Below are 21,686 nucleotides of genomic sequence, written 5' to 3'. Positions count from 1 at the left end.
GCAGGAGTCATGAGTCCAGAAGAACACCCACATTACGCACCAGGTCTGTCTGGGGAAGTGCAACCCCATCCAAAACTAAAGATGACCATTTCCCAGATACCGAGGAGCCATTAACCCACAGCTACTCTGTCTTACCAGAGTTCAGCCGAAGCCTGTTGTTCCCCATCCAGGCCCCCACAGCCCCCAGGCACCTGGAGAGGATGGTCACAGCATCACTTACTTCACTCAGGAGGGAGATGTATAGTTGGGTATCATCAGCATACTGATGATACCTCATCCCGTGGTGATGGATGATCTCGCCCAGCTGTTTCATACATGGGGGGGGGCAGGTCCCCATTTCATAGGGCTTCCTCTCTGTCTCCTGCACATGCAGACATATCCCTCAAATATGTAGCTGAATTGCAATCTTCTCAAAAGAGATCTGCAAAGTGTCCTGAAAAGAGGTGGTAAGAACCTGTTCTGCTAGTAATAATAATATCTGCTAGTTTTATTTGGCAGTAAAGTAATGCCACTGGAAACAACCCAGTACTAGACTTGCATAGATGGGTTTGTGACTTGATTTGGAAAATGGTAATACTGTATAGGAAATGGATATTTACTAAAATATATTACACTGGTTCTGTTCTTATGTGTATGGGCCAATACTTTGTGTGTGTATGTGTATACATACTGTACATATGTTATTTTAAGGAATCTTAGCTTCTGCCAAGTAGGTTATGGAAGGCTTGTTTTTTACATAGAAGTTAAACAAGCAAATGGAATGGAATATGTTAACCATGAATAACCATGTCAGGTGCCGTAGCACTTTTTACCTGACGAATCAAAATTGTAAGACATAAGAGACCAGATTATTGCAAAAAAAAAAAAAAAGGAAGATGAAAAAAGCAATTCTATTGTTAACAATGCATAAAGGAAACAGAAGATTAGTTTTCTGAGAGAGATTTCATATTTTTATATAAAGGTTAATCTATCTCTGAAATGTGTGAGACATTTATTTTAACACCAATAAAGATATGTGTAAACACATAGTATTGTATTGCCAGGAGTGTTTAAAAAATAACTTAGTTGGACCCAATTATTTGTGATTTTGTGAAGAGAATGGCTCATTACGAACATACTTGGATCCACCAGAGTGTTCTACTGTAAAAAGCAAAGGGAAATCAATCTTCTTCCTCCTGCAAGGCTCAGAATCACTGCCCAGACTGCTGCGAAGGGCATTTTGGCCTGCCAAAGCAGAACTCTGAGCAGCACAGGGGACACTGGGGAAAGGAGATCGTATTTTCCATGCCTTTGAGAGCTCTCCCATGCAATTCTTATCAAATGATTGATAGCTGAATCATATTTTCCCAATTGTAAAGACTACTTTTATTTTTATTTTCTCTACATGCAATCCAAAGAAAAGCACTTTCTGGTGGCATTGTCTATATAGGGAATGAAAAAAATTAAAAGATCTTACTGCACATGCAGCCCTCAGTTTTGTATACTGCTGCTACTGATGCATATACTTGTTAGGCATTGATCTGCAAATAACTTCAGGTACAGCAGAAACTGTACATGAGAGAAACACCTTTTAAATATTGCATTTGTACAGAATATTACCATGAGGAAGGACTTTCTTATATTCTATCTGCACATCAAGCTTCTTCTAGGTAATTCTTAAAATCAAACCGATAAACTCTACACCAATGCTGCATATATGTGATGTGTGAAAGGTCCCCTGTGCAAGCACTGAGTCATGTCTGACCCTTAGGGGGGGACGCTGCTTTTGTGACGTTTTCTTGGCAGACTATAGAGTGGGGTGGTTTGCCATTGCCTTCCCCAGTCGTCACCTTCCCCAGTAAGTTGGGTACTCATTTTACCGACCTCGGAAGGATGGAAGGCTGAGTCGAACTGAGCCGGCTACCCGAGAATCCAGCTGCTGCTGGGATCGAACTCAGGTTGTGGGGAGAGCTTTTGGTTGCAATACTGCCGCCTACCACTCTGCGCCACACGAGGCTCTGCTGCATATATACCCTGACGTAGAAATGTATATGGCAAAATATACAGGTAGTCCTCAGTTAATGACAGTAATTGGGACTGGGATTTCCATCACTAAATGATGCGGTCGTAAAGCGCAACGTCACCTGACCACATTGCTTAGCAAAGGCAATCCTGGCAGTCCCTGTTGCTGTCATTAAGTGAGGTTCATAGGTCCTTAAGCAAGGACCTCCTTGCAACTTCCTGCCAGCTCCCAATAACCAAAGTCAGTGGGGAAGCTGCTGGAAGTTGCAAGTCCCAGGCAGCTCACAAGCAGGCTGGAAAGCAGATGAGTGGCTGCTGCTGGGCAGGGGAGGGTGCGTGGGTGGCTGGTAAAGCACAGTGTAAGTGCCATGTGGCTTGGGGTGGCTGCTGCCAGGCAGGGGAGAGTACATGAGGGTGCACGGGTAGCCAGCAAGGCATGGTGCGAGCACGGCAGGGCTTGAGGTGGTTGCTGCCAGGTGGGGGATAATGCATGGGTGGCCAGTGAGGCATGGCATGAGTTCGGTGGGGCTGAGGGTCGCTGCTGCCAGGTGGGGGGAGACTTACCAAAGCAACTTGCAACCTTTCCTGCTGGCTCACCCATTGACTTTGCTTGTGGGAAGCCATCAGGGAAGGTTGCAAATGGCAATCTCATGACCACGAGATGCTGCAACTGTCGTGTGAGCTGGTCGCCAAGTGCCTGGATCATGGTCACGTGACTGCAGGGATGCTAGGACAGCTAAAACTTTGAGGACCAGCCATAAGTACCACTCGTTCAGTGCTGTCATAACTTTGAAAGGTCACTGAATGAGTGGTCATTAACCAAGGACTACCTGTATTTGAATTTCAATCTTGAGTTAGTACAGTCTATTTTCTATTAGAAATTGATACTAAAAAAATACATCTGCCATGTTTGAAGTAGCCTTGCCCACATTTTTGAATAATGGCATAGAAATAAAAATAAATTATAAAGATAGAATCAAAGAACCTCTGCTATAGTAAGAGTACATGCCAAATATTCAGGGAAGCACAATAGTATAGCACAGTATTTCAGTCATCCAAAATATTCATACAAATTTATAATTAATTATTGAAGAACTGCATTCAAGACAACTTGAGCCGTTGCATAGTGTCCTAACAGCCAGGAACCACGCTGAGACAAGGAATAGGTCTCTAGTGTTTTATTACTGCTACATAACAGAAAATCCTAACAAACTGAAGAAGCGTGGGAAAAACCCAGACATATAAACCCCAAAGGCTAAGGCGGGCCCGATCTGTGTCTCTTTGAATGGATACCTAATTCCTCAGTACTACGCATGCGCTTTACAGCCTGGATGGGAGCCCCCTGCTCGCCATCCTTACTCATGACACATAGCTTGATAGCTACATTTTGTTACTTGCTGAAAGTTATAATCTTAATTTTATCTGATTTCTGATAAATCAGGCAAAAGGAACATTGAGATAAGTATATCCTCTACCCCTTAGAAATTTTACCACAAACAATCAGCGATTTTGTTTTATTACTTTTCTGCTGAAATGACTACAAACAAGGGTAGGCATATGATTTCTGCAGGTGATCCTATGTAATCCTAACTCTTATTAGGAAGAAAGCTTCTCTGAACTCCAGAAGTTCCCAAAGAAGTGAAACAATTGGTTTAAGGCTTTATTAGTCCATCACCAAGTCCCTAATTTCAAAATGAGGTGTAAGCTTAAAGCTTGCATGAGAATTAATTTTCTAAATTTAAATTAGTTGCATTTGTTCATTTTAGTAGAAAATTCAACTCCTTTCAAAGTGTTCATATTTTAATCAATTTTTTATCCAGTATTTTTAAAAATGCCTTTCATTATATTTTTGTTTGTATAGTCAGCAACAGAGATCAATCACTGTGTTTATTCTTGCTGCTTGGAATGGCCAACTGTAAGGATGGAGATGCCTTACAATGCCTCACACTAACGTACTTTAGAAATGAAGAGCGATTTTGTAAGCACATATTGGAAAAGAAAAGTTTTCATCAAGTTGACCTTGACTCCTAGAGGCTTCATTGACATATCCACACACTTTTCTTGGTAACTTTATGGAAATGGTTGCTACTGCCTTCTTTGAGGATAGTTTTATCTTCCCAGTCTAGCCTATAGCGCTGGTATTTTGGGGAGGTTTCTCATCCAAGGACTAACCACACAGACTCCACTTAGTTTCTGAGCCCAGAGAGGTGAGCCAAGTTTCATCAAAATCGAAGTACTCACCTAGCCTGCTACGCCTGACTTCATCAGGTGAAACGGGTCTCAGCTTTCTTTCAGATTTTATTTCTTCCAGAATTCTTTCATGGAGGCTGCGTGGCCGTGGTGGAGTTGGCTTCAGCTGTCTTGCAGATGCCTGAAAAGAATATTGTATCTCAAACAAAAATCCTGGCAATGTTTAAGAGATGCTCATCAACACACACAGCTTTACCTGAACTAAGTGTCCACTGAGATTAGTAAATTTCTAAATTACATTATAAAAAACAGATTGCTTACCTATATCTGTGGTTCTTCAAGTGCCCATTGCACATTCACTTAAATAGATTCTAACTCTACTTCAGCCTAAACAATGTCTTAAAAGATATTATGCTTTAAATGCTCTAGCACAGACATCCAACAAGATGACTTCATAAAGGCTGCCGAGATGACTGATGTAAAACAGCAAAAATACATTAGATTTTATTTTAAAATAATTCCTCTAATTTATATTAATTTTAGATAAATGCATCTGAAGGATGCTGACGTTACAATATATAAGAAAAAAGCTGTGTTTCCTCTATTCTAAAGAACACTGGGAGTAGCGATAGAAGAAAGCTGTGAAGAAGTTTGCTTTAACTATGAAGTAGTTAAAGCGAACAAAATATATAACATCTCATATTCATTACCCCCACCTCCACCCCCAGTTGTATTACATACAGGATTTAATGGAGGTCGAGACCGGATAAAGTCCAAGATAATTTCATGGGCACTCTTTTTCAATCGTGGAGGGATATCCCCATTAACCTAAAAGAGAGAAAGAAAAATATCTACTATTTTGCTTGCACATCATCATCATCATGCACTCCAAAAGGGCAATGAATTCTAGAACAATTGTGATTACGGTACTGAAATGCATCATGCTGACCACCAGGAGGCAGGCACTATGTAACCAGTTTTATCCTATCTGGGATCTGTCAAATGTAGCTAGCCAGATGTTATTCTATGGGGTTCAAAACCTCTACTGGGAATTGAATTCATGGTCCTTTGCACTTTAGATGACAAAGCATTAGCTTTAGGAGCTATCTAGCTCCTGTGCTCAATGGTCACAGGAAGAGATACTTAGAAGCTACCAATCGAAGCAAATATTTGTAGCTCAGGGTTGAACTGTGGAGTCCTTGGTGCTCTCTGAGCCTTGTTGTTTTCCTGCAGACGTTTCATTGCCAGACTAGGCAACATCTTCAGTGCAAAGAGGGAGTGGGCCTTGCTCTCAGTTTATATACTCTGGCTTGCCCTGCTTGTGTTGGTAGGGGTGTTGTTCTCTCCTTGGGAGTTCTTTGATTGGGCTGTTGTTTGCTGCTTGGTTGATTGCCTGAGTTAATAGTTCCTTGATTAGGGTATATTGTGCTGGTTGATGGTTCATCTGGTGTTAATCCTAGTGTTGATTTTTGCATATCTGGGTGTTGATTGCTGGCAAGGGAGTGTACTGGCCTTCAGTACCATCAAACAGCACAATACACCCTAATCAAGGAACTATTAACTCAGGCAATCAACCAAGCAGCAAACAACAGCCCAATCAAAGAACTCCCAAGGAGAGAACAACACCCCTACCAACACAAGCAGGGCAAGCCAGAGTATATAAACTGAGAGCAAGGCCCACTCCCTCTTTGCACTGAAGATGTTGCCTAGTCTGGCAATGAAACGTCTGCAGGAAAACAACAAGGCTCAGAGAGCACCAAGGACTCCACTTAGAAGCTACCCAAATCCTTTGATAAACCATTTATAGCCTTCACATATACCATGAAGCAAAATGAACTTCAGTTTTTATAGACTAGTGTTCATGCTGAACAGGTTGGCAATTTTTGTTAAATCCATATGATACTATGCAAAAAATCTATGTATCTAGTTTTATGTGTCTAAAGAAATATGGTCCTTGCATCTTCCAAACAGCAGATCCCATAACATAACAACTACTACTGAAATCAAGGAGATTCTCAAAAACAGCTTGTGATTTAGCTAATATTCTAATATTCTAAGGGCAAAACCTAAACAAAACAAAATAAAACCCCTTCACAGGGTGTCAGTTTTTCAAATTAACTACAATAGTTCTCTTTTTTTCCTTTTTGGTAGTCGTAACGTAATTTATGGTATGTGAAGAATCATAAAACTGATTTTGACAGAGCTTACCATAACCTTTCTTAAAGTATAGCGCTTGGATCGGATATCATCCATCAGCATTTCATATGGAGTGAGCTGGTATTCTATGGGAAGAGGGTTGTACTGACGTTCTTGAACTTTCTTAAGTTTTACACCATTTCGCAAATCCCTCATAACTTGAACCCAAAACTGTGCCTGAAGTATTAAAGAATAAAAAGTTAGTATGTATCAAAGTTTGTACTATTGTATTTTAACTCCTACTGAACTTAAATACTTTGATAAACTCTTTACAGCTTCCACATATACCATGAAGCAAAATGATGCCTCCGTTTTTATAAGCTACTGTTTGCTTTATTGAATACTGTAAGAAATAATTATCTTTTTTCCAACTAATTTCCTTATATTATTCCATTTTAGCTAACATAAGGCCAAATATTTCTTTCTAAGTCTGTATACAGGATAGGAAAGGTTATAGCAAGCAAGCAGTTAATTATATTGTCACATAACCAGATCATCAGTTGCATGTCTTGATACTGATAATAGAACATCTAGAGGTTTGACAATCCTAATCATATTTGCTCAGAAGCAACTCCTCTTTGTGATTACACTGGCTTAATTTCAGTTTGTGATATCTTGTTTTTATAGTAATTTTATTAAATATTACAATTTCAAAAATTAAAACTAATAGAAACTAAAATAAAAAATAGAAGGTGCAGAAAAGAAAAAAGAGAAAAAAATAGAAATGAAAGAAAAAATAATATAGTAAAGAAAATGAAAAGAAATATATAAGGAAATGACTTCCCCCTTCATCACAACAAGTATAAACAATTTTAGTAACTTATCACCTTCTCTTAAAATATCTCTTCTTTCCATATCCCATCTCTTTACAAACAAATCCTTAAAGCCTTGTCATTTCAGTCCTGATGTCAGCAAAAGTCCATTAAGGGTTACCAGAGATACAAACATATCTATTTTAACCTTGATCTCTTAAGCCAACCTTATATTCCTTCCTTGTACTTTTAACAATCTTGATCTTTAGTCCCTTCAAATAATGTCCTAGAACTTGATTTCTTTTCATTTTTTCTTTGTCCCTTCTCACAAAATTCTTTAAAACTTTAACAAGCCTCTTTTGTAAATCAAATACAGGAAAGTTATCCAAGTCACTCTCTTGGTTTGTTATTAGTATATCCTTTTTAATTATTAAGACATCAGCAGGTTTCTTTTGTATATCCAGTGTAACATCTTTTTCTCCATAATTCTTGTAGCCTGTCATTTTTAAACCCACTTTCAAATCAGTCTCAATCTTGTCAGGTAAAATTTGTTCCTCTTGTATAATATCTTTTAAACACAGTCGATCTATACAGGCAGACACTCTTAAAATTAACTTCTAGGTCCATTGTTCAAAAATATCCTTTAATATGTCCAATGTTAAAATATTTTGCTTCATTCTGTATTTGTAAGTCGAGTTTGGGTGTTCTTTTCCTTTAATTGTAATCTTTAGTTCCTTCTAATTCCCTCTAGTGTCCAATATTTAAAGTCCTATCTTATTATTTTTTTTAAAAAGTATTCAGAACAAAAGCATTTTGCCATGGGAAGGATTCTTTATAATTAATTCCAAAATCTTATTTCAAATTTTAACACCCTTAGTCTGTTTGTAACTTTCTAAAATCAAAGTTTTAATCACCATTTTGCTGTTTATTAAAAAAAATTAAGTCCTTAAACTTGTATTTAAAACTTATTTCGCTAAGAATTGAAGGAAACTCACTGGTGCTGTAAAACTTGTTACTCTAAAGGTTCCTAATAGCTAAAAAGCAGTTAACAAGCAATTTCCAAAAGTGATTAGAAAAGGAAGTATGTGAACCTAGCATCCTTTCAAAGGCACCAACCATGGTTTGAGCAAGATGGCTATTCCCTCATCTCCCAGAGCCATAAACCTGCCGAACACCATTGTCTTGAGGTTTTCTTGTGAGGATCAACTGTCTGGAGCAGTTGTGGGTGATCTCAAGTCCTCTTGTCTGGTGAAGAATTATCAAAGAGCCGGTCTACTTGCTGGCACTTCATTCCTCCACGGTCATCGGCTCCACTTTTCGCAGAGTGGTCTTCAGTCTGTCATTTCTTCCCCGGAAGTCAATTTCAGTTTGTGATAACTGCTGCAATTTCAGTACATGGACAGGCTGCTGCAAATGTTATATTCTACCACTGGTCTTCTAGACCTTTGGCTAACTTGGCTTCTAAATTTTAACTAGATATTTATTAGAGATGGTTTTGTTAATATCATAAAAGCTTCACTGAGAGATAGCAGGATACTTCCATCTTAAAAGGAGGACATTATTAGACCTCTTCTTAACAAGATTTCTTTCAATTCCTTGGAGATGGATAACTAATAACCAGTCTCTAATCGTTCATGATTGGGAAAAGTTTTGAGAGAGTGAGAGCTTCTCTGATACAGACAGTCTTGGTGAAAGCTGATTAACCAGGTTCTTTTCCTGTTTCTCATGTAGATTTGATATGGTGCCATTCAGCTGCTCTCTGAAAGGGGAGCTATTGTATGGTGTCACTAAGAAGTCCATTCTATATCCATCGCTTTGTGGTATCTTGTCCTGTTCAGGCTAAAGAATGGCCAGGTAGAATACAAAAGGACGTCCTTTATTTACAGTCAAGTATTTACAATAAATAAGAGTTCATAGATCTGACAATACAATTCACTCAAGTCCACCCAGGCAAAGGATGGAAACAAGGCAAGGCTGCAGGATCCAGAGTAGGAGAAGTTCTTGGTAGTACAGCAAGACAGAACTCGGCTAACCCTCTCAAGGAGGCAGCAAGACCGGGTGTGGCTAAGGCATGTGGCAAGGAGGAGGCTTGAGGTTCAAATGCAGGGGTCGGCATGGAGAGGAGGCTAGGCTTAGCTGCGGAGGCAGGACAAGGCGCTGCTGGAGAGATGATGCAAGGCTTGGTTCTGGAGACAAGGGTAGTCTCTGCTGGAGCGGCAGGACAAGGCTCGGATCTGGAGGCAAGACTGGACTTGGATGGAACGGCAAGATGTGGCTTGGAACTGGAGACAAAACTAGGCTTGATGGAGAAGGCAAGACACGGCTTGGAACTGGAGGCAAGGCTGGACTCAGCTGGAACGGCAAGCAGAGGAGGTAAGTCCACATTAACAGGAGGAGCTGGCACTGATTCCCTGTTGGCTACAGGCAAGGCTTTGGGCTCCGGCAAGGACTTTCAAGAAGAAGCTGGTAGCTCAGTGGATTGGTTGTTTCTGGCAGTTTGCCCCCTGCACTGGTGCCTTTTTATCCAATCCCTTTCGTGCTGTTTCTCCTCTGTAGCGAATTGGGTTGCCTTTTGCTTTGCTCACTTCTCAGCTCTCCTCTCACGGGCGCTGATTGGAAGATTCAAACCTGTTAATATGTTTTCTACTACAGATTAAGGTTACTATGGTAACTAATCATTTTGGCCGCGTGAAGAGGTTGAATTTAATTGTCCCCTTTTCATGTGTTAATGGTTGCATTTCCTAAGGGAAGAACTTGCCTGGACTTGTTTTAGTTTCAGTTTCCCTTCTGTGTAGGCTTGCAGAGAGTATGCAGCCGAGAGAAATCTCTCCTCTCAGCAAACAGCCTTTAAATATGTTTGTTTTCTGTAAATAAAATTATTTTTATAGAAATGCCTGGTGTGTGACTTTTCTGATCTCTCCTGGGCCAAATGCTTTCCTAGCAATCTGCCAACAGAACCTCCCTCTGGTTTTTGCCCAGTCAGCATCTCCGAATTTTCCTGCTCTGCTGAGTCACTCCTGGTTTCTAATTCCTCAATTCCTTCCAGATAAGTTTTGTTTTCCCCTTCTGGCATAGCATAAGTTTCGTTTTCGGAGTCAAAGTCAGACTCAAACCTTACATATCTATACAAAACCACTGGAAAAGATCATCAAGAGATCTGGAACAAGTTCACATCAGCAGGCTGATAACATAAAAAATTATTTCTCTTTAATACTGAGGAGTACCATATGCAGTGAAAAGTTCATGATTAAAATTGGTGGCTCCCTTGATGGTTCCACAGAACCACATCTATTCCAATTATAGCTACTGTATTTTCCCCCTTGAAATACTACTCCAAATGCCTGAGGAGTAGGAGTGAAAGGAGACTTTATTTAGGTAAGGGGCTGTAGCTTAAAAAATATGCAGAAAACCATCTCAGCTGCTCTCTCTCAATGAGAAATGCAGTTTCTGTCACACTTCCCTCATTTCAGTCTAAACTGGAAACCATTAATCCACAGGGCAACATTCTAAGAGCACTGATTAATAAAATTTATTAGAAAGAAGTCACGGTTGCAACATAAGAATTCTAGTGAGTATTCTACTTTCAAATGTGGCACCTATATACAGGAAATCTAGTGTGGCACATCTCATCTGTTTCTTTCCACTTTTCCATGTATAAGCGTCTCTTTGAAGTACAGGCAGTCCACATCTGTTCCCTGTTTTTATAACTGTAATTTGTAAAAGAGACCCAGTTTGGTGTAGTGGCTAAGGCACCAGGCTAGAAACTGGGAGACCGTGAGTTCTAGTCCTGCTTGAGGCATGAAGACAACTGGATGACCTTGGGCCAGTCACTCTGTCTCAACCCCAGGAAGAAGGCAATGGCAAACTACTTCCAAAAATCTTGCCAAGAAAACTGCAAGGGCTAGTCCAGGCAGTCGCCAGGAGTCAACACTGATTCAGAGGTACAAAAAACAAACAAAAAACCACTATCAGCATGAGAAATCACTCTCACACTCCAAAGATTCAGAAAGTTTTCAAAATAAACACAAGCATAATAGCGCAAGAACATAAATATTACCCATAATTTTATAGATTTTAGGTATGTGCATCTCTGTATATATTTGATATACATATTTGATGTATATTGTGTTTTCTGGCTGTAAGGCTGTAATATAGATAAAGCCATTACTTTATAAAAATGTAGTCTTACCCAATCAGCAGTTTTTAATTCATCAAGATCAGTGCTGGATTCCTCATTTCCTTCTTTGTCCATTTCCTGCATTTTCTTTAAATTCTATCAATTAAAAGAAAAACTATTTGTTTACAGTAGGGTTGGTGAACATATGACCCTATAGATGTTGCTGAACTACAGCTATTAACTCTACTGAGCATGGTCAGTGGTGAAGGATACTATGCATTATAATTCAGCAACACCTGAAGCAACCACAGCACTGTCAGATAAACTCGCATTTTAAAGGATTATAACTGTCACATGTTTATTTTGGCATTTGTCACTTCCAAATAATGTTTTTCAACAGAAACAATAAAATGAAGATAAATGATATAAAACTGATATCACACACTGATATAAAAGGTAAGGTAAGATTGGTGATGTAACGAGGCGGTAAGAAGTGGAAAGCTGCAGGTAGACAGATATAGTGCCTTGAGTAGAGGGAAGTAGAGAAAGGATGTTTAGTGGAGATCATGTGATAGTTATATTAGTAGTGGCAGATGGTAGGGGAGGTTTTGGGTGGGAGATGGGGCAGGAAATTTAGAAGGCAGCATGAGGAGAAAGGGATGATTACAGTTGTGAAGAGCAGAAGGAGATACGGTGGGAGGCACTGGATGAGCACTGGGAGTTTATGATCAATATCTTTTTCTGGCCCTTCACTCTCATTCTAAGAATCAGGTGTCTGGATTACTGAAGACCATGAGTTTAGGATGATGCTATTAAATGCCCGGTTTATCTGTAATAAGACCATCCAAACTGATTCATTCTCAGTTGGAGGCCAAGCGTGGTGCAGGTCCTTTGGAGATGCCTGGGGATCAGACTTACCCTGTTATCTGGGAACAGTTTGATCCTGTTGGACCTGAGGAAGTGGACAGGGTCCTTGGGATTGTGAGCTCAGCCACCTCTTTATTAGATACATGCCCCTCCTGTTTGGTCAAGGCTGACCAAGAGGGTATAGAACAAAGGAGGCTATACCCTAAATCTGATGTGTGCTTCAGAGTAGTTCAGACATGATTTGATGGTAGGGAAGTAAAAACTAGTCCACTGATGCCAAGGGGCTTCTTGGTTTACCAAGGAGCTCTGGGAAATGAAGGACCAGAAGAGATTCTGACAGCAAATCAAATTTGGCATGGATATCCTCAAGTCTACATCATGGTGGCAAAGTGGTGAAGTGTCACTATTTCTCCACTACCGTTGCATCTGCAAAATGCCAGCCAGTGCTGTGTTTAAAATGATATTTGGACTACTGTAACTTCCTCACTATGGGGTTGCCCCTGGAGTCCATCTGGAAACCTGGTAGAGATAATGGCAAACCCATTATTGTCACATTATACCCGTATCGCAGGAGCTGCACTGGTTACCAGCTTGTTTCTGAGTGCTGGTTATAACCTACAAAATCATACATGACTTGGGGCTGGTGTATCTTCAGGACTGCTTATTTCAAGCAGAATTTGGCTGCCAAAGACATGTGGGCACAGAATACATGCTAAAAATTCCACACCCTCATGTACTTGGACTGGTTTTGTTATTAATATAATGATGCTGTTAGGTTACAGGATTTGTAAATTGCTTAGATTAGTTTACATTGAGGCGGCATAAAAGCAGCATTAATAAATAGTACATTTGAAAACATCTGCTTAGTAATCCTCTTTGATTTATGTCTGAAGGCTTAAAGTAATAGTTGGCATATAAAAAGTTTATAGTTTTATAAGGAGTATAAAAACACAAAGAAACTTAGGTAGTCAATGGTATACGAAGTATAATAAATAAATATAATATGACTGATCATTTTCAAAGACTTCATATTCAACATTCATTAATTTTCTTTCAAGTCACAAAGTGAATTTATGTAAAATAAATCCATTTAAAAACTAAAATCCAAATAAATAGGGTAGTATTGAAAGAGCACACCAATATTTATATTGACTGAGATTTAAGTTATACTTATTTGGTGCCACTGAAATCAAAATAATTATGACTAATGTAATTCACCTGACTGGCTTTAATGAGTCTGTTCTAAACATGAAAAAGCCTAAAACCAATCCAATGTTCTGTTTAAATATTTCAATGCTTTTAATTATCATTTGTTTGTTATTTCCAGCACATTAGGCATGATTTACAAGGGTCTCTTAAGGTGAACTCCTTAGTGAATTGGCATGATAACTGAGAACGTAGACTACTATCTATTACAAAAATAACTGTTTAGAGTGTTAATACTAAATAACAGAAATATATAACATTTTTAAAGAGGTGAATAAGCCAAATAACTAAGTAATTTTTATATTACTTACCTCTCTAGCACTTTTAATTCTGGCCAAGAATGTGTACAGCTCCATTGTTTCAGCAAATAGTGCACGACATACTGCCTGATAGTGATTTGGCGCATCTGATTGGGTTGGCAGATGGGCAGCACAAAGCTATGCAAAAATGTTGTAATGACAAAAGCATAATAATTCTTGTTTTTCCAGAGAAAATACAAATGCCTGATTTAAAATATAACAAAGAAATGTAATTTCATTTTTTAATGACATTTGTATCACAAATTATTTTAAAGCACATTTTAATTATTCTGTCAGAATAAAAAAGGAATGCTGTTATGTCTGCATATCACCTCGGAATATCTAGAGCTATTTTGCCCAAGAATATATGCATTACTAAAGCCAGTTCATCTAGAATAGATCCTAATAAAACTCTAAAACAATCATTATACTGAAGGTTTGGCAAAGTGAGAATTGCAAATAGGAAAAAACAAAAACAAAGGGAGGATTATATCGTCTCTAGGTACATATGGATTAATATGTATGTAGCAGTCTGTTTCCATGAACAGTATCAACTCAAGAATTTCTTCCAGTTATAAAGCTTGCCAGATTTGTTCTTAAAGTTGACTGTACACTTTTTGCAATTAGTTCCAGATCTTCACTTAATTAAAAGATGGGTTAAAGTTAACTCTATATTTGAGGAATAAGTCTTATGCATTTAAGATTATTTGGGAAATTGTATTTGTTGAATATCCCAAACTTGATTAATCTTCCACTATATCCTAGTATGTTACCTTCATCTCGTCCCCAGCTCATGAGTGAGACAGGCTTAAGCTATCCTTCAACATTCCAGTTTGAAAGTAGTTTTCTCTATTAAGATGGCAGTAACCTGTGATAGTTTCAAAAGACTCCTCCTCATATTCATGTTAAAGTGTTGGTGAGCAATACTGTCCTTACAGTGTTTATGTGGGACAAGTTAAGGAAGGTGATTGATGGATACCTCTGTTTTGTTTTCCCTCCACCAAGCATCATTTTCCAATGGGAAAACAAACCCCACTCACTCTATTTCATGTATGGTATAGTGGGGCTGAGTGAATGTAAACAGATGCTTTTAATGGTGGGTAGAGCCACCTTGTAAAGCTGTATGTGCTAAATCTGACTCCAAGGGTGCCCAGCTGACACTCCCAATTTATCCTGTCCCTCTTCCCTATAACAAGTTAGTTCGGCTAACAAGCACAGAGATGGGATGCAGAGTGAAGCAGAAGGGAGGGATTTATCTGTGGAAAGTGTAGCCATGCTAAATTCCCTGTCAACAGAAGCAGCAGAAATACTGTAAAACTCACTCATCAGTGACAGAACCAGCAACACACAGCTGTCAGAGCCTGGTTCTCTTTCTTGGTTTAAATAAATTTAAAAGTGCTCTTCAGCACTCTCAAAAGACTGCTAAAGCCACGTTCAAAAGACAGGTCTAGCATTCTTTCAAAAAAAGGCTAAAGCCACATAGGACCTGGCCAATGTTTTGGAAAGGACTGGTCAGACATTAGGTAAGTAGATGCCTCTGTGGAAACCAGGAATCCAGTTTCTCCTGCTGTCTGTACCAAAATGACCACTGAAGGCTGTACTCAGTCACTGGGAGAGAGGACATACCCACATCAGCCTAAAGTGGACAGAGCCCAGGCCCCAACCACACTGTCAGCCACATGGCTGATGAAGCTTCATGGCAAAAATTCTACCAGAAGAGGAAAAATATACTATTGAACAAAAATCTTTTCCTAACAAAAACTTAACATTTTTCTTTAGTAAGCTGAATTTATTATTCCAATGAGTTTCTGGGTTCATTTTAGCCAACCCTCCCCTTGTCTGTAGGAAACAAGAACTGTTGAAACAAATAAGCCAACAGCTCTCTTCACTGTTTTTTCTCAGACAGAAACGAGGTTAATGACAGGTAGGTGTACACAGACTTTGCCAAGATTACAAACAATACACAAAGAACATGTGTTAAAATTTATGCATGTGTAAGAATGTAAAGTTTTGCTATCTCTAAAACATGTGATTTCTCCAATTTAATGTAATGAAAGCTGTCTCCTAAATACCTTATGGTAGATTTCTGCATATATTCCATAGCCTAGAAATTCAATTTCTTTGTTTTTTGTCTTAACTCTCCAAGTGATTGCAGGAGCCACAGATATAATACAAGACAATCATACTGAAATACCCTGGGAACATATTTATTTTCACCTCCATAAAAAATAAATCACCACCTCCTTAAAGTAGATATAGCATAGCACAGCTTTCTTCAGTAAGTCAAAAAAACAAAAAACAACCCCAAATTTAACATGACACCTACCAAGGACGATTAGCCTGAAAAAGATTACGCACAGATGCTTAGGTACTGTGCAGGGTTTAGGTGTGCAGTGCTTCAGAATAAAAAGTTAAAAGGTGCTTCAGTGCACATGAGGGTGCGAACATAGTACCCATCTGCAAACACTTTAATTCAGTGTAAGAGGGAGAAAAACATGGCTTTTCAAACAGGACTTCCAGAACTTATTTTTTTAAGAATTTTATAATTACTTTATCTGAGTATACTTTTGTAAGCCACCAAAGCTATTAGAGCAGGGTAGCATATAAACTCACCTCATGTACAGAAATCTTTTACTACAGCCAATATATTAATGGCTCAAAAAACCCTATAGTTCTCTTACAGTTGTGAGAGAAAATAGGCATGTTCATCTGAGCAAACAAGAAAGCAAATTATAATTGTTCTTAAAGTTACAATTTCACTAGTGCATTGTGGCTTTATGCCTGGAAGAGATTCACAGCCCAGATTTTTGCATGAGTATAGAGTCAATGGTTGATTGCTGAACATACTAGGAGCAATATATGATGAAAGTAAACCATCTGTTAGAAAGGAATGCTTAGTGAACAGTTGAAAGTTGGGCAGGAATGGGGGAAGGTGTCTCCCTGGTTCTTTAATGTATATAAAAGCATAAGGAATGTTTGTGATTACATTATATGTATGAAGATGATGCTGTGTTATTGGCTAAGAACTTGAATGATTTGGTAGCAATTAAATGGCTTGTATAATGTCATGAGGAGTATGATCAGACACTCAGCTTATCAAAGACAAAGGTAGTTGTATTTGACAGGGGAAATGGGGTGAGTGATTGTAAGTTACATGATGAAAAATAGAGAAAGTAGATAAATTTGTTACACTTGGCTGAATGTTTACCAAAGATGGAAAAAGGGATGGAGAAATTTTAAGATGTGCAAATGTTGATCAAAAGGTTATCAGTAGTATGTGATCTGTAATGAGGAATGAAAGTTAAATTTAGTAAAAATGGCTATGTGTAACGGTGTACTTCTGTAAGTGTTATGTATGCTAGAAGAAATGTGCAAAAAGTTGAATACAGTGGGAATGGGATACTTCAGTGTGAGTGGTAAAACATGAAGAGACAGGGTCAGTAACAAAATGGTGCTGAATGAGTGGAGACTAAATACAAAATTGATTGATATGTTGATATCAACATACAGGTAGCTGTTGGTTAATGATGGCAATTGGGACCAGAATTTCTGCTGCTAAGTGATGCAGTTGTAAAGTGTGATGTCACATGACTGAGCTGTTTAGTGACAGAAGTTCTGGCACTTCCAGTTGCCGTTGTTAAGCAAATCACCATTTGCCATTTGTGACCTCCTGCCATCTTCCCCATTGACTTTGCATGTAGGAAGTCAGCAAAGAAGGTCGCAAATAGTGATCACATGACTGCGGGATGCTGCGACTGACTTAAGTATGTGGACCAGTCATAACTACTACTTGTTCAGCACCATCATAAATTTGAACAGACACTGAATGAGTGATCGTTAAACGAGAACCACCTGTAATATGTTTTGTCACATAGAGGGAAAGAACAAGACTTAAACAACGTAACAAATACGTGAAGAAAAAATAAATGGGTCAAGAGAAAAGAGAAGACTGAAAATGTTAACTGGAATTGATGTGATCCTCAAAGAAAGATCCTTTTATTTTGTTAACTTCCTATGATTGTATTTTATTTTATTTAGATGTAAATATATAGCCTTGTTTTATTTGATATATACATTAAAATGTAATCATTAAAAGTAAAAGTAATGTAGAAGGCTGGGTTGATCAGGTGAAATTAGACTTTTCTTTCCCCAAATCTTCTCCGACATAGTACATAACAGCTATCCATTGAATGGCATCTAACCTGGTGGATCTCAACAAGTTAAGCAGGATTGTTATCTGTCTAGTATTAATCCATAGGACAGATTGGAAACTTGAAAAAAAATGTCCAAGAAGAATGTAATAGCAAACCATGCCCACATTATTGGAGGAAGTCACAGGAGTCAATCTTCACTCAAAGACTGTATTAATAGCAATCCAGAGATTGTAATCACTCAAGATGTGGATACTGTATTTTGACAGAAAAATGTTGATGCTGAACTAAAAGGTAAATTTACAATGCTAAATAAATAAGTTTAAATAAAGGACTGTTCACAGAAAATTGCTTTTTGTGTTCCCAACTTTGCATATTTCTCGTCAGAGAAAATATGTCCTTCAGATCTTAATCTGAGATACACAGATCTCTCTGGTATGCGTTTGTATGAAAATGGAATGTGCTAAGAATGTGTGGGTTGTAGAGGAATATTACATCAATGCAGTGATGAAATTCCCAAGAAGGTTTGCATTGGAATGACTATTTGTGTAGAGGACAATAAACTCTTGAAAAACTGAAATGGAGTAAAAACAAAAAAACAAAAACAAAACAAAACAAAAACAAAAACCCCCAGCTTGGTGTCAAGGCATATATCAGAAGAAAATAATATTTCAGATTAGAATATACTGGAAGAAATTTAGCAGCAAAGGAAAAAAAATCTGCTGATGGAATCACCTATACATGTCAGTCACAAGATTATACACTGTTAGGTGATAGTTAATGATGTAATTATTTTTAATTAGTGTATTACAATAAAAGCAGATACGTGATTTTAAAACATCCATACATTTTGAGGCATCCAACCTCCATATTTCATATATTCCCTCTGTAAACAGCATATCATAAATATAGAACTAAGGCCACAGATCCAGTTCTGTAGATAACTTTTGGACTACCAACATTTGTTGGAAGTTGTAGCTGGCAACTCCCAGGATTCCCCATCACTACCATGCAGATTTGACTGCCACTAGTTATAGCCAGCATCCTCTATAAAAACTATCTGACCATAGATTTCATATAGTATCCATCATTAAAATTGCATTCAAATATATTATAGAGCTGCCTCTTCTATAAAACTAACTGTACCAAATACAGTGGCAAAGGACATGCAGGCAACACTGCAGGGTCAGACCGTGGCAAGACAGCAAGGCAGAACTCGGCCAGTCCTCTGATTGAAGCTGCAAGACTGGAAGGAGCTAGAGTGTGTGGCAAAGGAGAAGCTGAAAACTCAGATTGGCACCCTGGCATGCAGGATGGATCAGGCAGGTACATGGAGGCTAGACAAGGCTCGGCTGGAGTATCTAGGCAAGGCTTGGTTCTGGAGGCAAGACTGGACTTGGCTGGAGCATCTAGGCAAGACTTGGTTCTGGAGGCAAGACTGGACTTGGCTGGAGTATCTAGGCAAGGCTTGAATCTGAAGATGAGGCTAGGCTGGGCTGGAGTGTCTAGGCAAGGCTTGAATCTGGAGTCAAGGCTAGGCTGGCCTGGAGCGTCTAGGCAAGGCTGAGATCTGGAGGCACACCTGGATTGCACTGGAGCGACGCAGTGAGGCTTGGAGCTGGACACGAGGCTGTGCTCAGCAGGGACAGCAAGGAGAGGCTCGACTGAAGCGACTTGTGCAGAAAGCAGGTCCGTGATGGCAGAAGGCGCTGGTGCTGGTTCCACGCTGGCTACAGGCGTGGCTTCTGACATTGGGAAGGATTCTTCTGTAGATGCTGTGAGCTCGAAGGATCGGTTGTCTCCAGCAGCTTGCTCTTGGAGCGCCTGCCTTTTTATTCGCTCCTTTTCGTGCCGTTTTCCTTTAGCAGCCAATCAGGCTTCTTTCTCTTTCATGTGCTTCTCTGCTCTCCTCTCTTGGGCACTGATTGGAAGCTTCAAATCTCCCTCCAGAGTTTGTCCAATCAGCGTCTGCAATTTCTCCTGCTCTTCTGAGTCACTTCTCAGTTTTAATTCTCCAAGTCCTTCCCAATAAGTTTCGTTTTCCCCTTCTGACTCTGGATAAGTTTTTCGGAATCAGAATCAGGCTCAAACCTCACACATTTTCAATTTTTAAACTGGATAATTTTTATCACTGACAGAAACCTTTACACATTTTTGTGTAATAATTAAATATTTTTCCAGTGTGGTGTTATGGTTAGATGCTGGATTAGGAGTGGGGAGACCCAGGTTCCAGTCCTCTCGTAGGCACAGAAGCCATTTCAGTGATGTTGAGCCAGTCAGTCTCTCTGCCCTGGACTAGGAAGTTGAAAAACATCCATCTTCCAAACTGCACTGGACCAACATGGTTGATTATGGAAATAACAATAATAATAATAATAATTCTATGGTGGAGCAACAAAATATTATTCATGGACTAAAGCCTATTGAGATCAACAGGTTCAATGCTACATTATCTAGGTCAAACTCTAATAAGAATATCAACCACAGTATCAGTGCTCTACCTAAAGATAAAGGGTGTTATTTACTTTAACTGTTTCTTAAATACCAACACTGGATAAGTAGATTAGAAGTATACCTTCATGACATCTCGATAAGACTGGATAACTTCAATATTCTCTTTATGTTCATCATCTACACCTTCATCCAGAGCATCATAACCTTCATCTTTGCTCGCATCTGCTTCCACTGTATTAGTCATATGATCAATCAGTTGCTCCAAGGGAGGGCTTAGCTCTCGTTCTTCATTCTCTTTCAAACCATAATCCAGTGCTTTATAAATAATAATTCCCAGTGATTCTATAACCTGAAAAGGGATTATAACAGGTTTTAGATAAACAGTCATTTTGCAACTTTTATCTTATTTAAGCTGTGGTCCAAAATATCTGAAGAATACTAGATTGCAAAAGATTATTTTATATTAAACCCGTAGTTAAACCAGAAAAAAAATATTACCGTATCAGTATTACATAAGGAAAATACATAAGAATTATAATATAATGGAAACATTAACTAATAAGTTGCTAATATGCAACTTGCCCACCCCCCCAAACTTATCTGTCTGTACTTTTCGAAGTATTGAAATTGGATCAGGTGGATGGTGTTTAATGTTTTTTTGTTTTGAATAACCAGGCTGTACCCAAACAGATTACTTCCAATGTTATGCAGTCGTTATTCTGCCTTTGAAGTCCATATGTGGAGCTCTCCTTTTTCTACATTTCAGCTGTCTTCTGCTGAATAGGCATGATAAAGCTGAGATGAGCAAACTTACTCCATATTCATAATATTGTAGGAGGTGAGCCTACAATACTGTAGGAGATGTAAGTTGGGGTGAGATAGGGGAGGAAAAGTTAGGGATGAAAGGGAAAGTTCCAAGAGAAGAATATAGGACAGAAGTTAGAATGAATACATGGGAAATGGGACAAACATCCCTCCGATTGTCTTTTCCAAATCTACCCTTCCTACTTTTTCCATGTTTGAAAGGGACTGAAATTTGAATGACAGATTTTTGTTTGTTTGTTTAATAAAGGTATTTGACCTTTATGCAGAGAATTAGAAAATTAATGTAAGGAAGGGTTCTGTCTCTGTGTTACATATTTAATAAAGTATAAAAAACAGACCTCTTAATTCTGTTATGGTCTTTTATTTTCATGTCTCATGCTGTAATACAAAATCATGCATACCATTCTCCCACACTTACACAATATAATACAGCATTGTCCATATGCTTGTCCTTTTCCTGAAGTTCTCATATTCATAAATAAAATAACAAAGCCTCAATGCATGTTTTTCCTTGTAAACATTAAAAAAGCTGTTTTCGGCCAAAATTCCTGCCTCTCTAACTTTTCATTGGGGCTATTTATTCCTTCAGATTTTTAAAAACAAGTTCAAATACCATCTGTTATAGCAA

At 38.7% G+C, this 21,686-nt stretch overlaps 1 protein-coding gene across 2 annotated transcripts in view; it reads right to left on the bottom strand.

The window, feature by feature from the left end:
* Positions 1-21,686, bottom strand: part of SPIRE1 (spire type actin nucleation factor 1) — a 71,464-nt gene that overhangs the window by 27,791 nt on the left and 21,987 nt on the right. For both annotated transcript variants that reach the window (XM_063299080.1, XM_063299081.1), the window contains exons 3-8: positions 20,355-20,582; positions 13,641-13,766; positions 11,329-11,412; positions 6,400-6,564; positions 4,933-5,019; positions 4,243-4,372 (exon numbers count right to left, since the gene is read on the bottom strand). In XM_063299080.1, coding sequence (XP_063155150.1) covers positions 4,243-4,372; positions 4,933-5,019; positions 6,400-6,564; positions 11,329-11,412; positions 13,641-13,766; positions 20,355-20,582 — 820 coding nt within the window. The remainder of the gene's footprint in view (positions 1-4,242; positions 4,373-4,932; positions 5,020-6,399; positions 6,565-11,328; positions 11,413-13,640; positions 13,767-20,354; positions 20,583-21,686) is intronic.

This window comes from Candoia aspera, chromosome 3, assembly GCF_035149785.1.
Source record: "Candoia aspera isolate rCanAsp1 chromosome 3, rCanAsp1.hap2, whole genome shotgun sequence".
In the NCBI taxonomy this organism is placed as follows: Eukaryota; Metazoa; Chordata; class Lepidosauria; order Squamata; family Boidae; genus Candoia; species Candoia aspera.
This window is presented reverse-complemented; position numbering and strand designations above follow the sequence as displayed.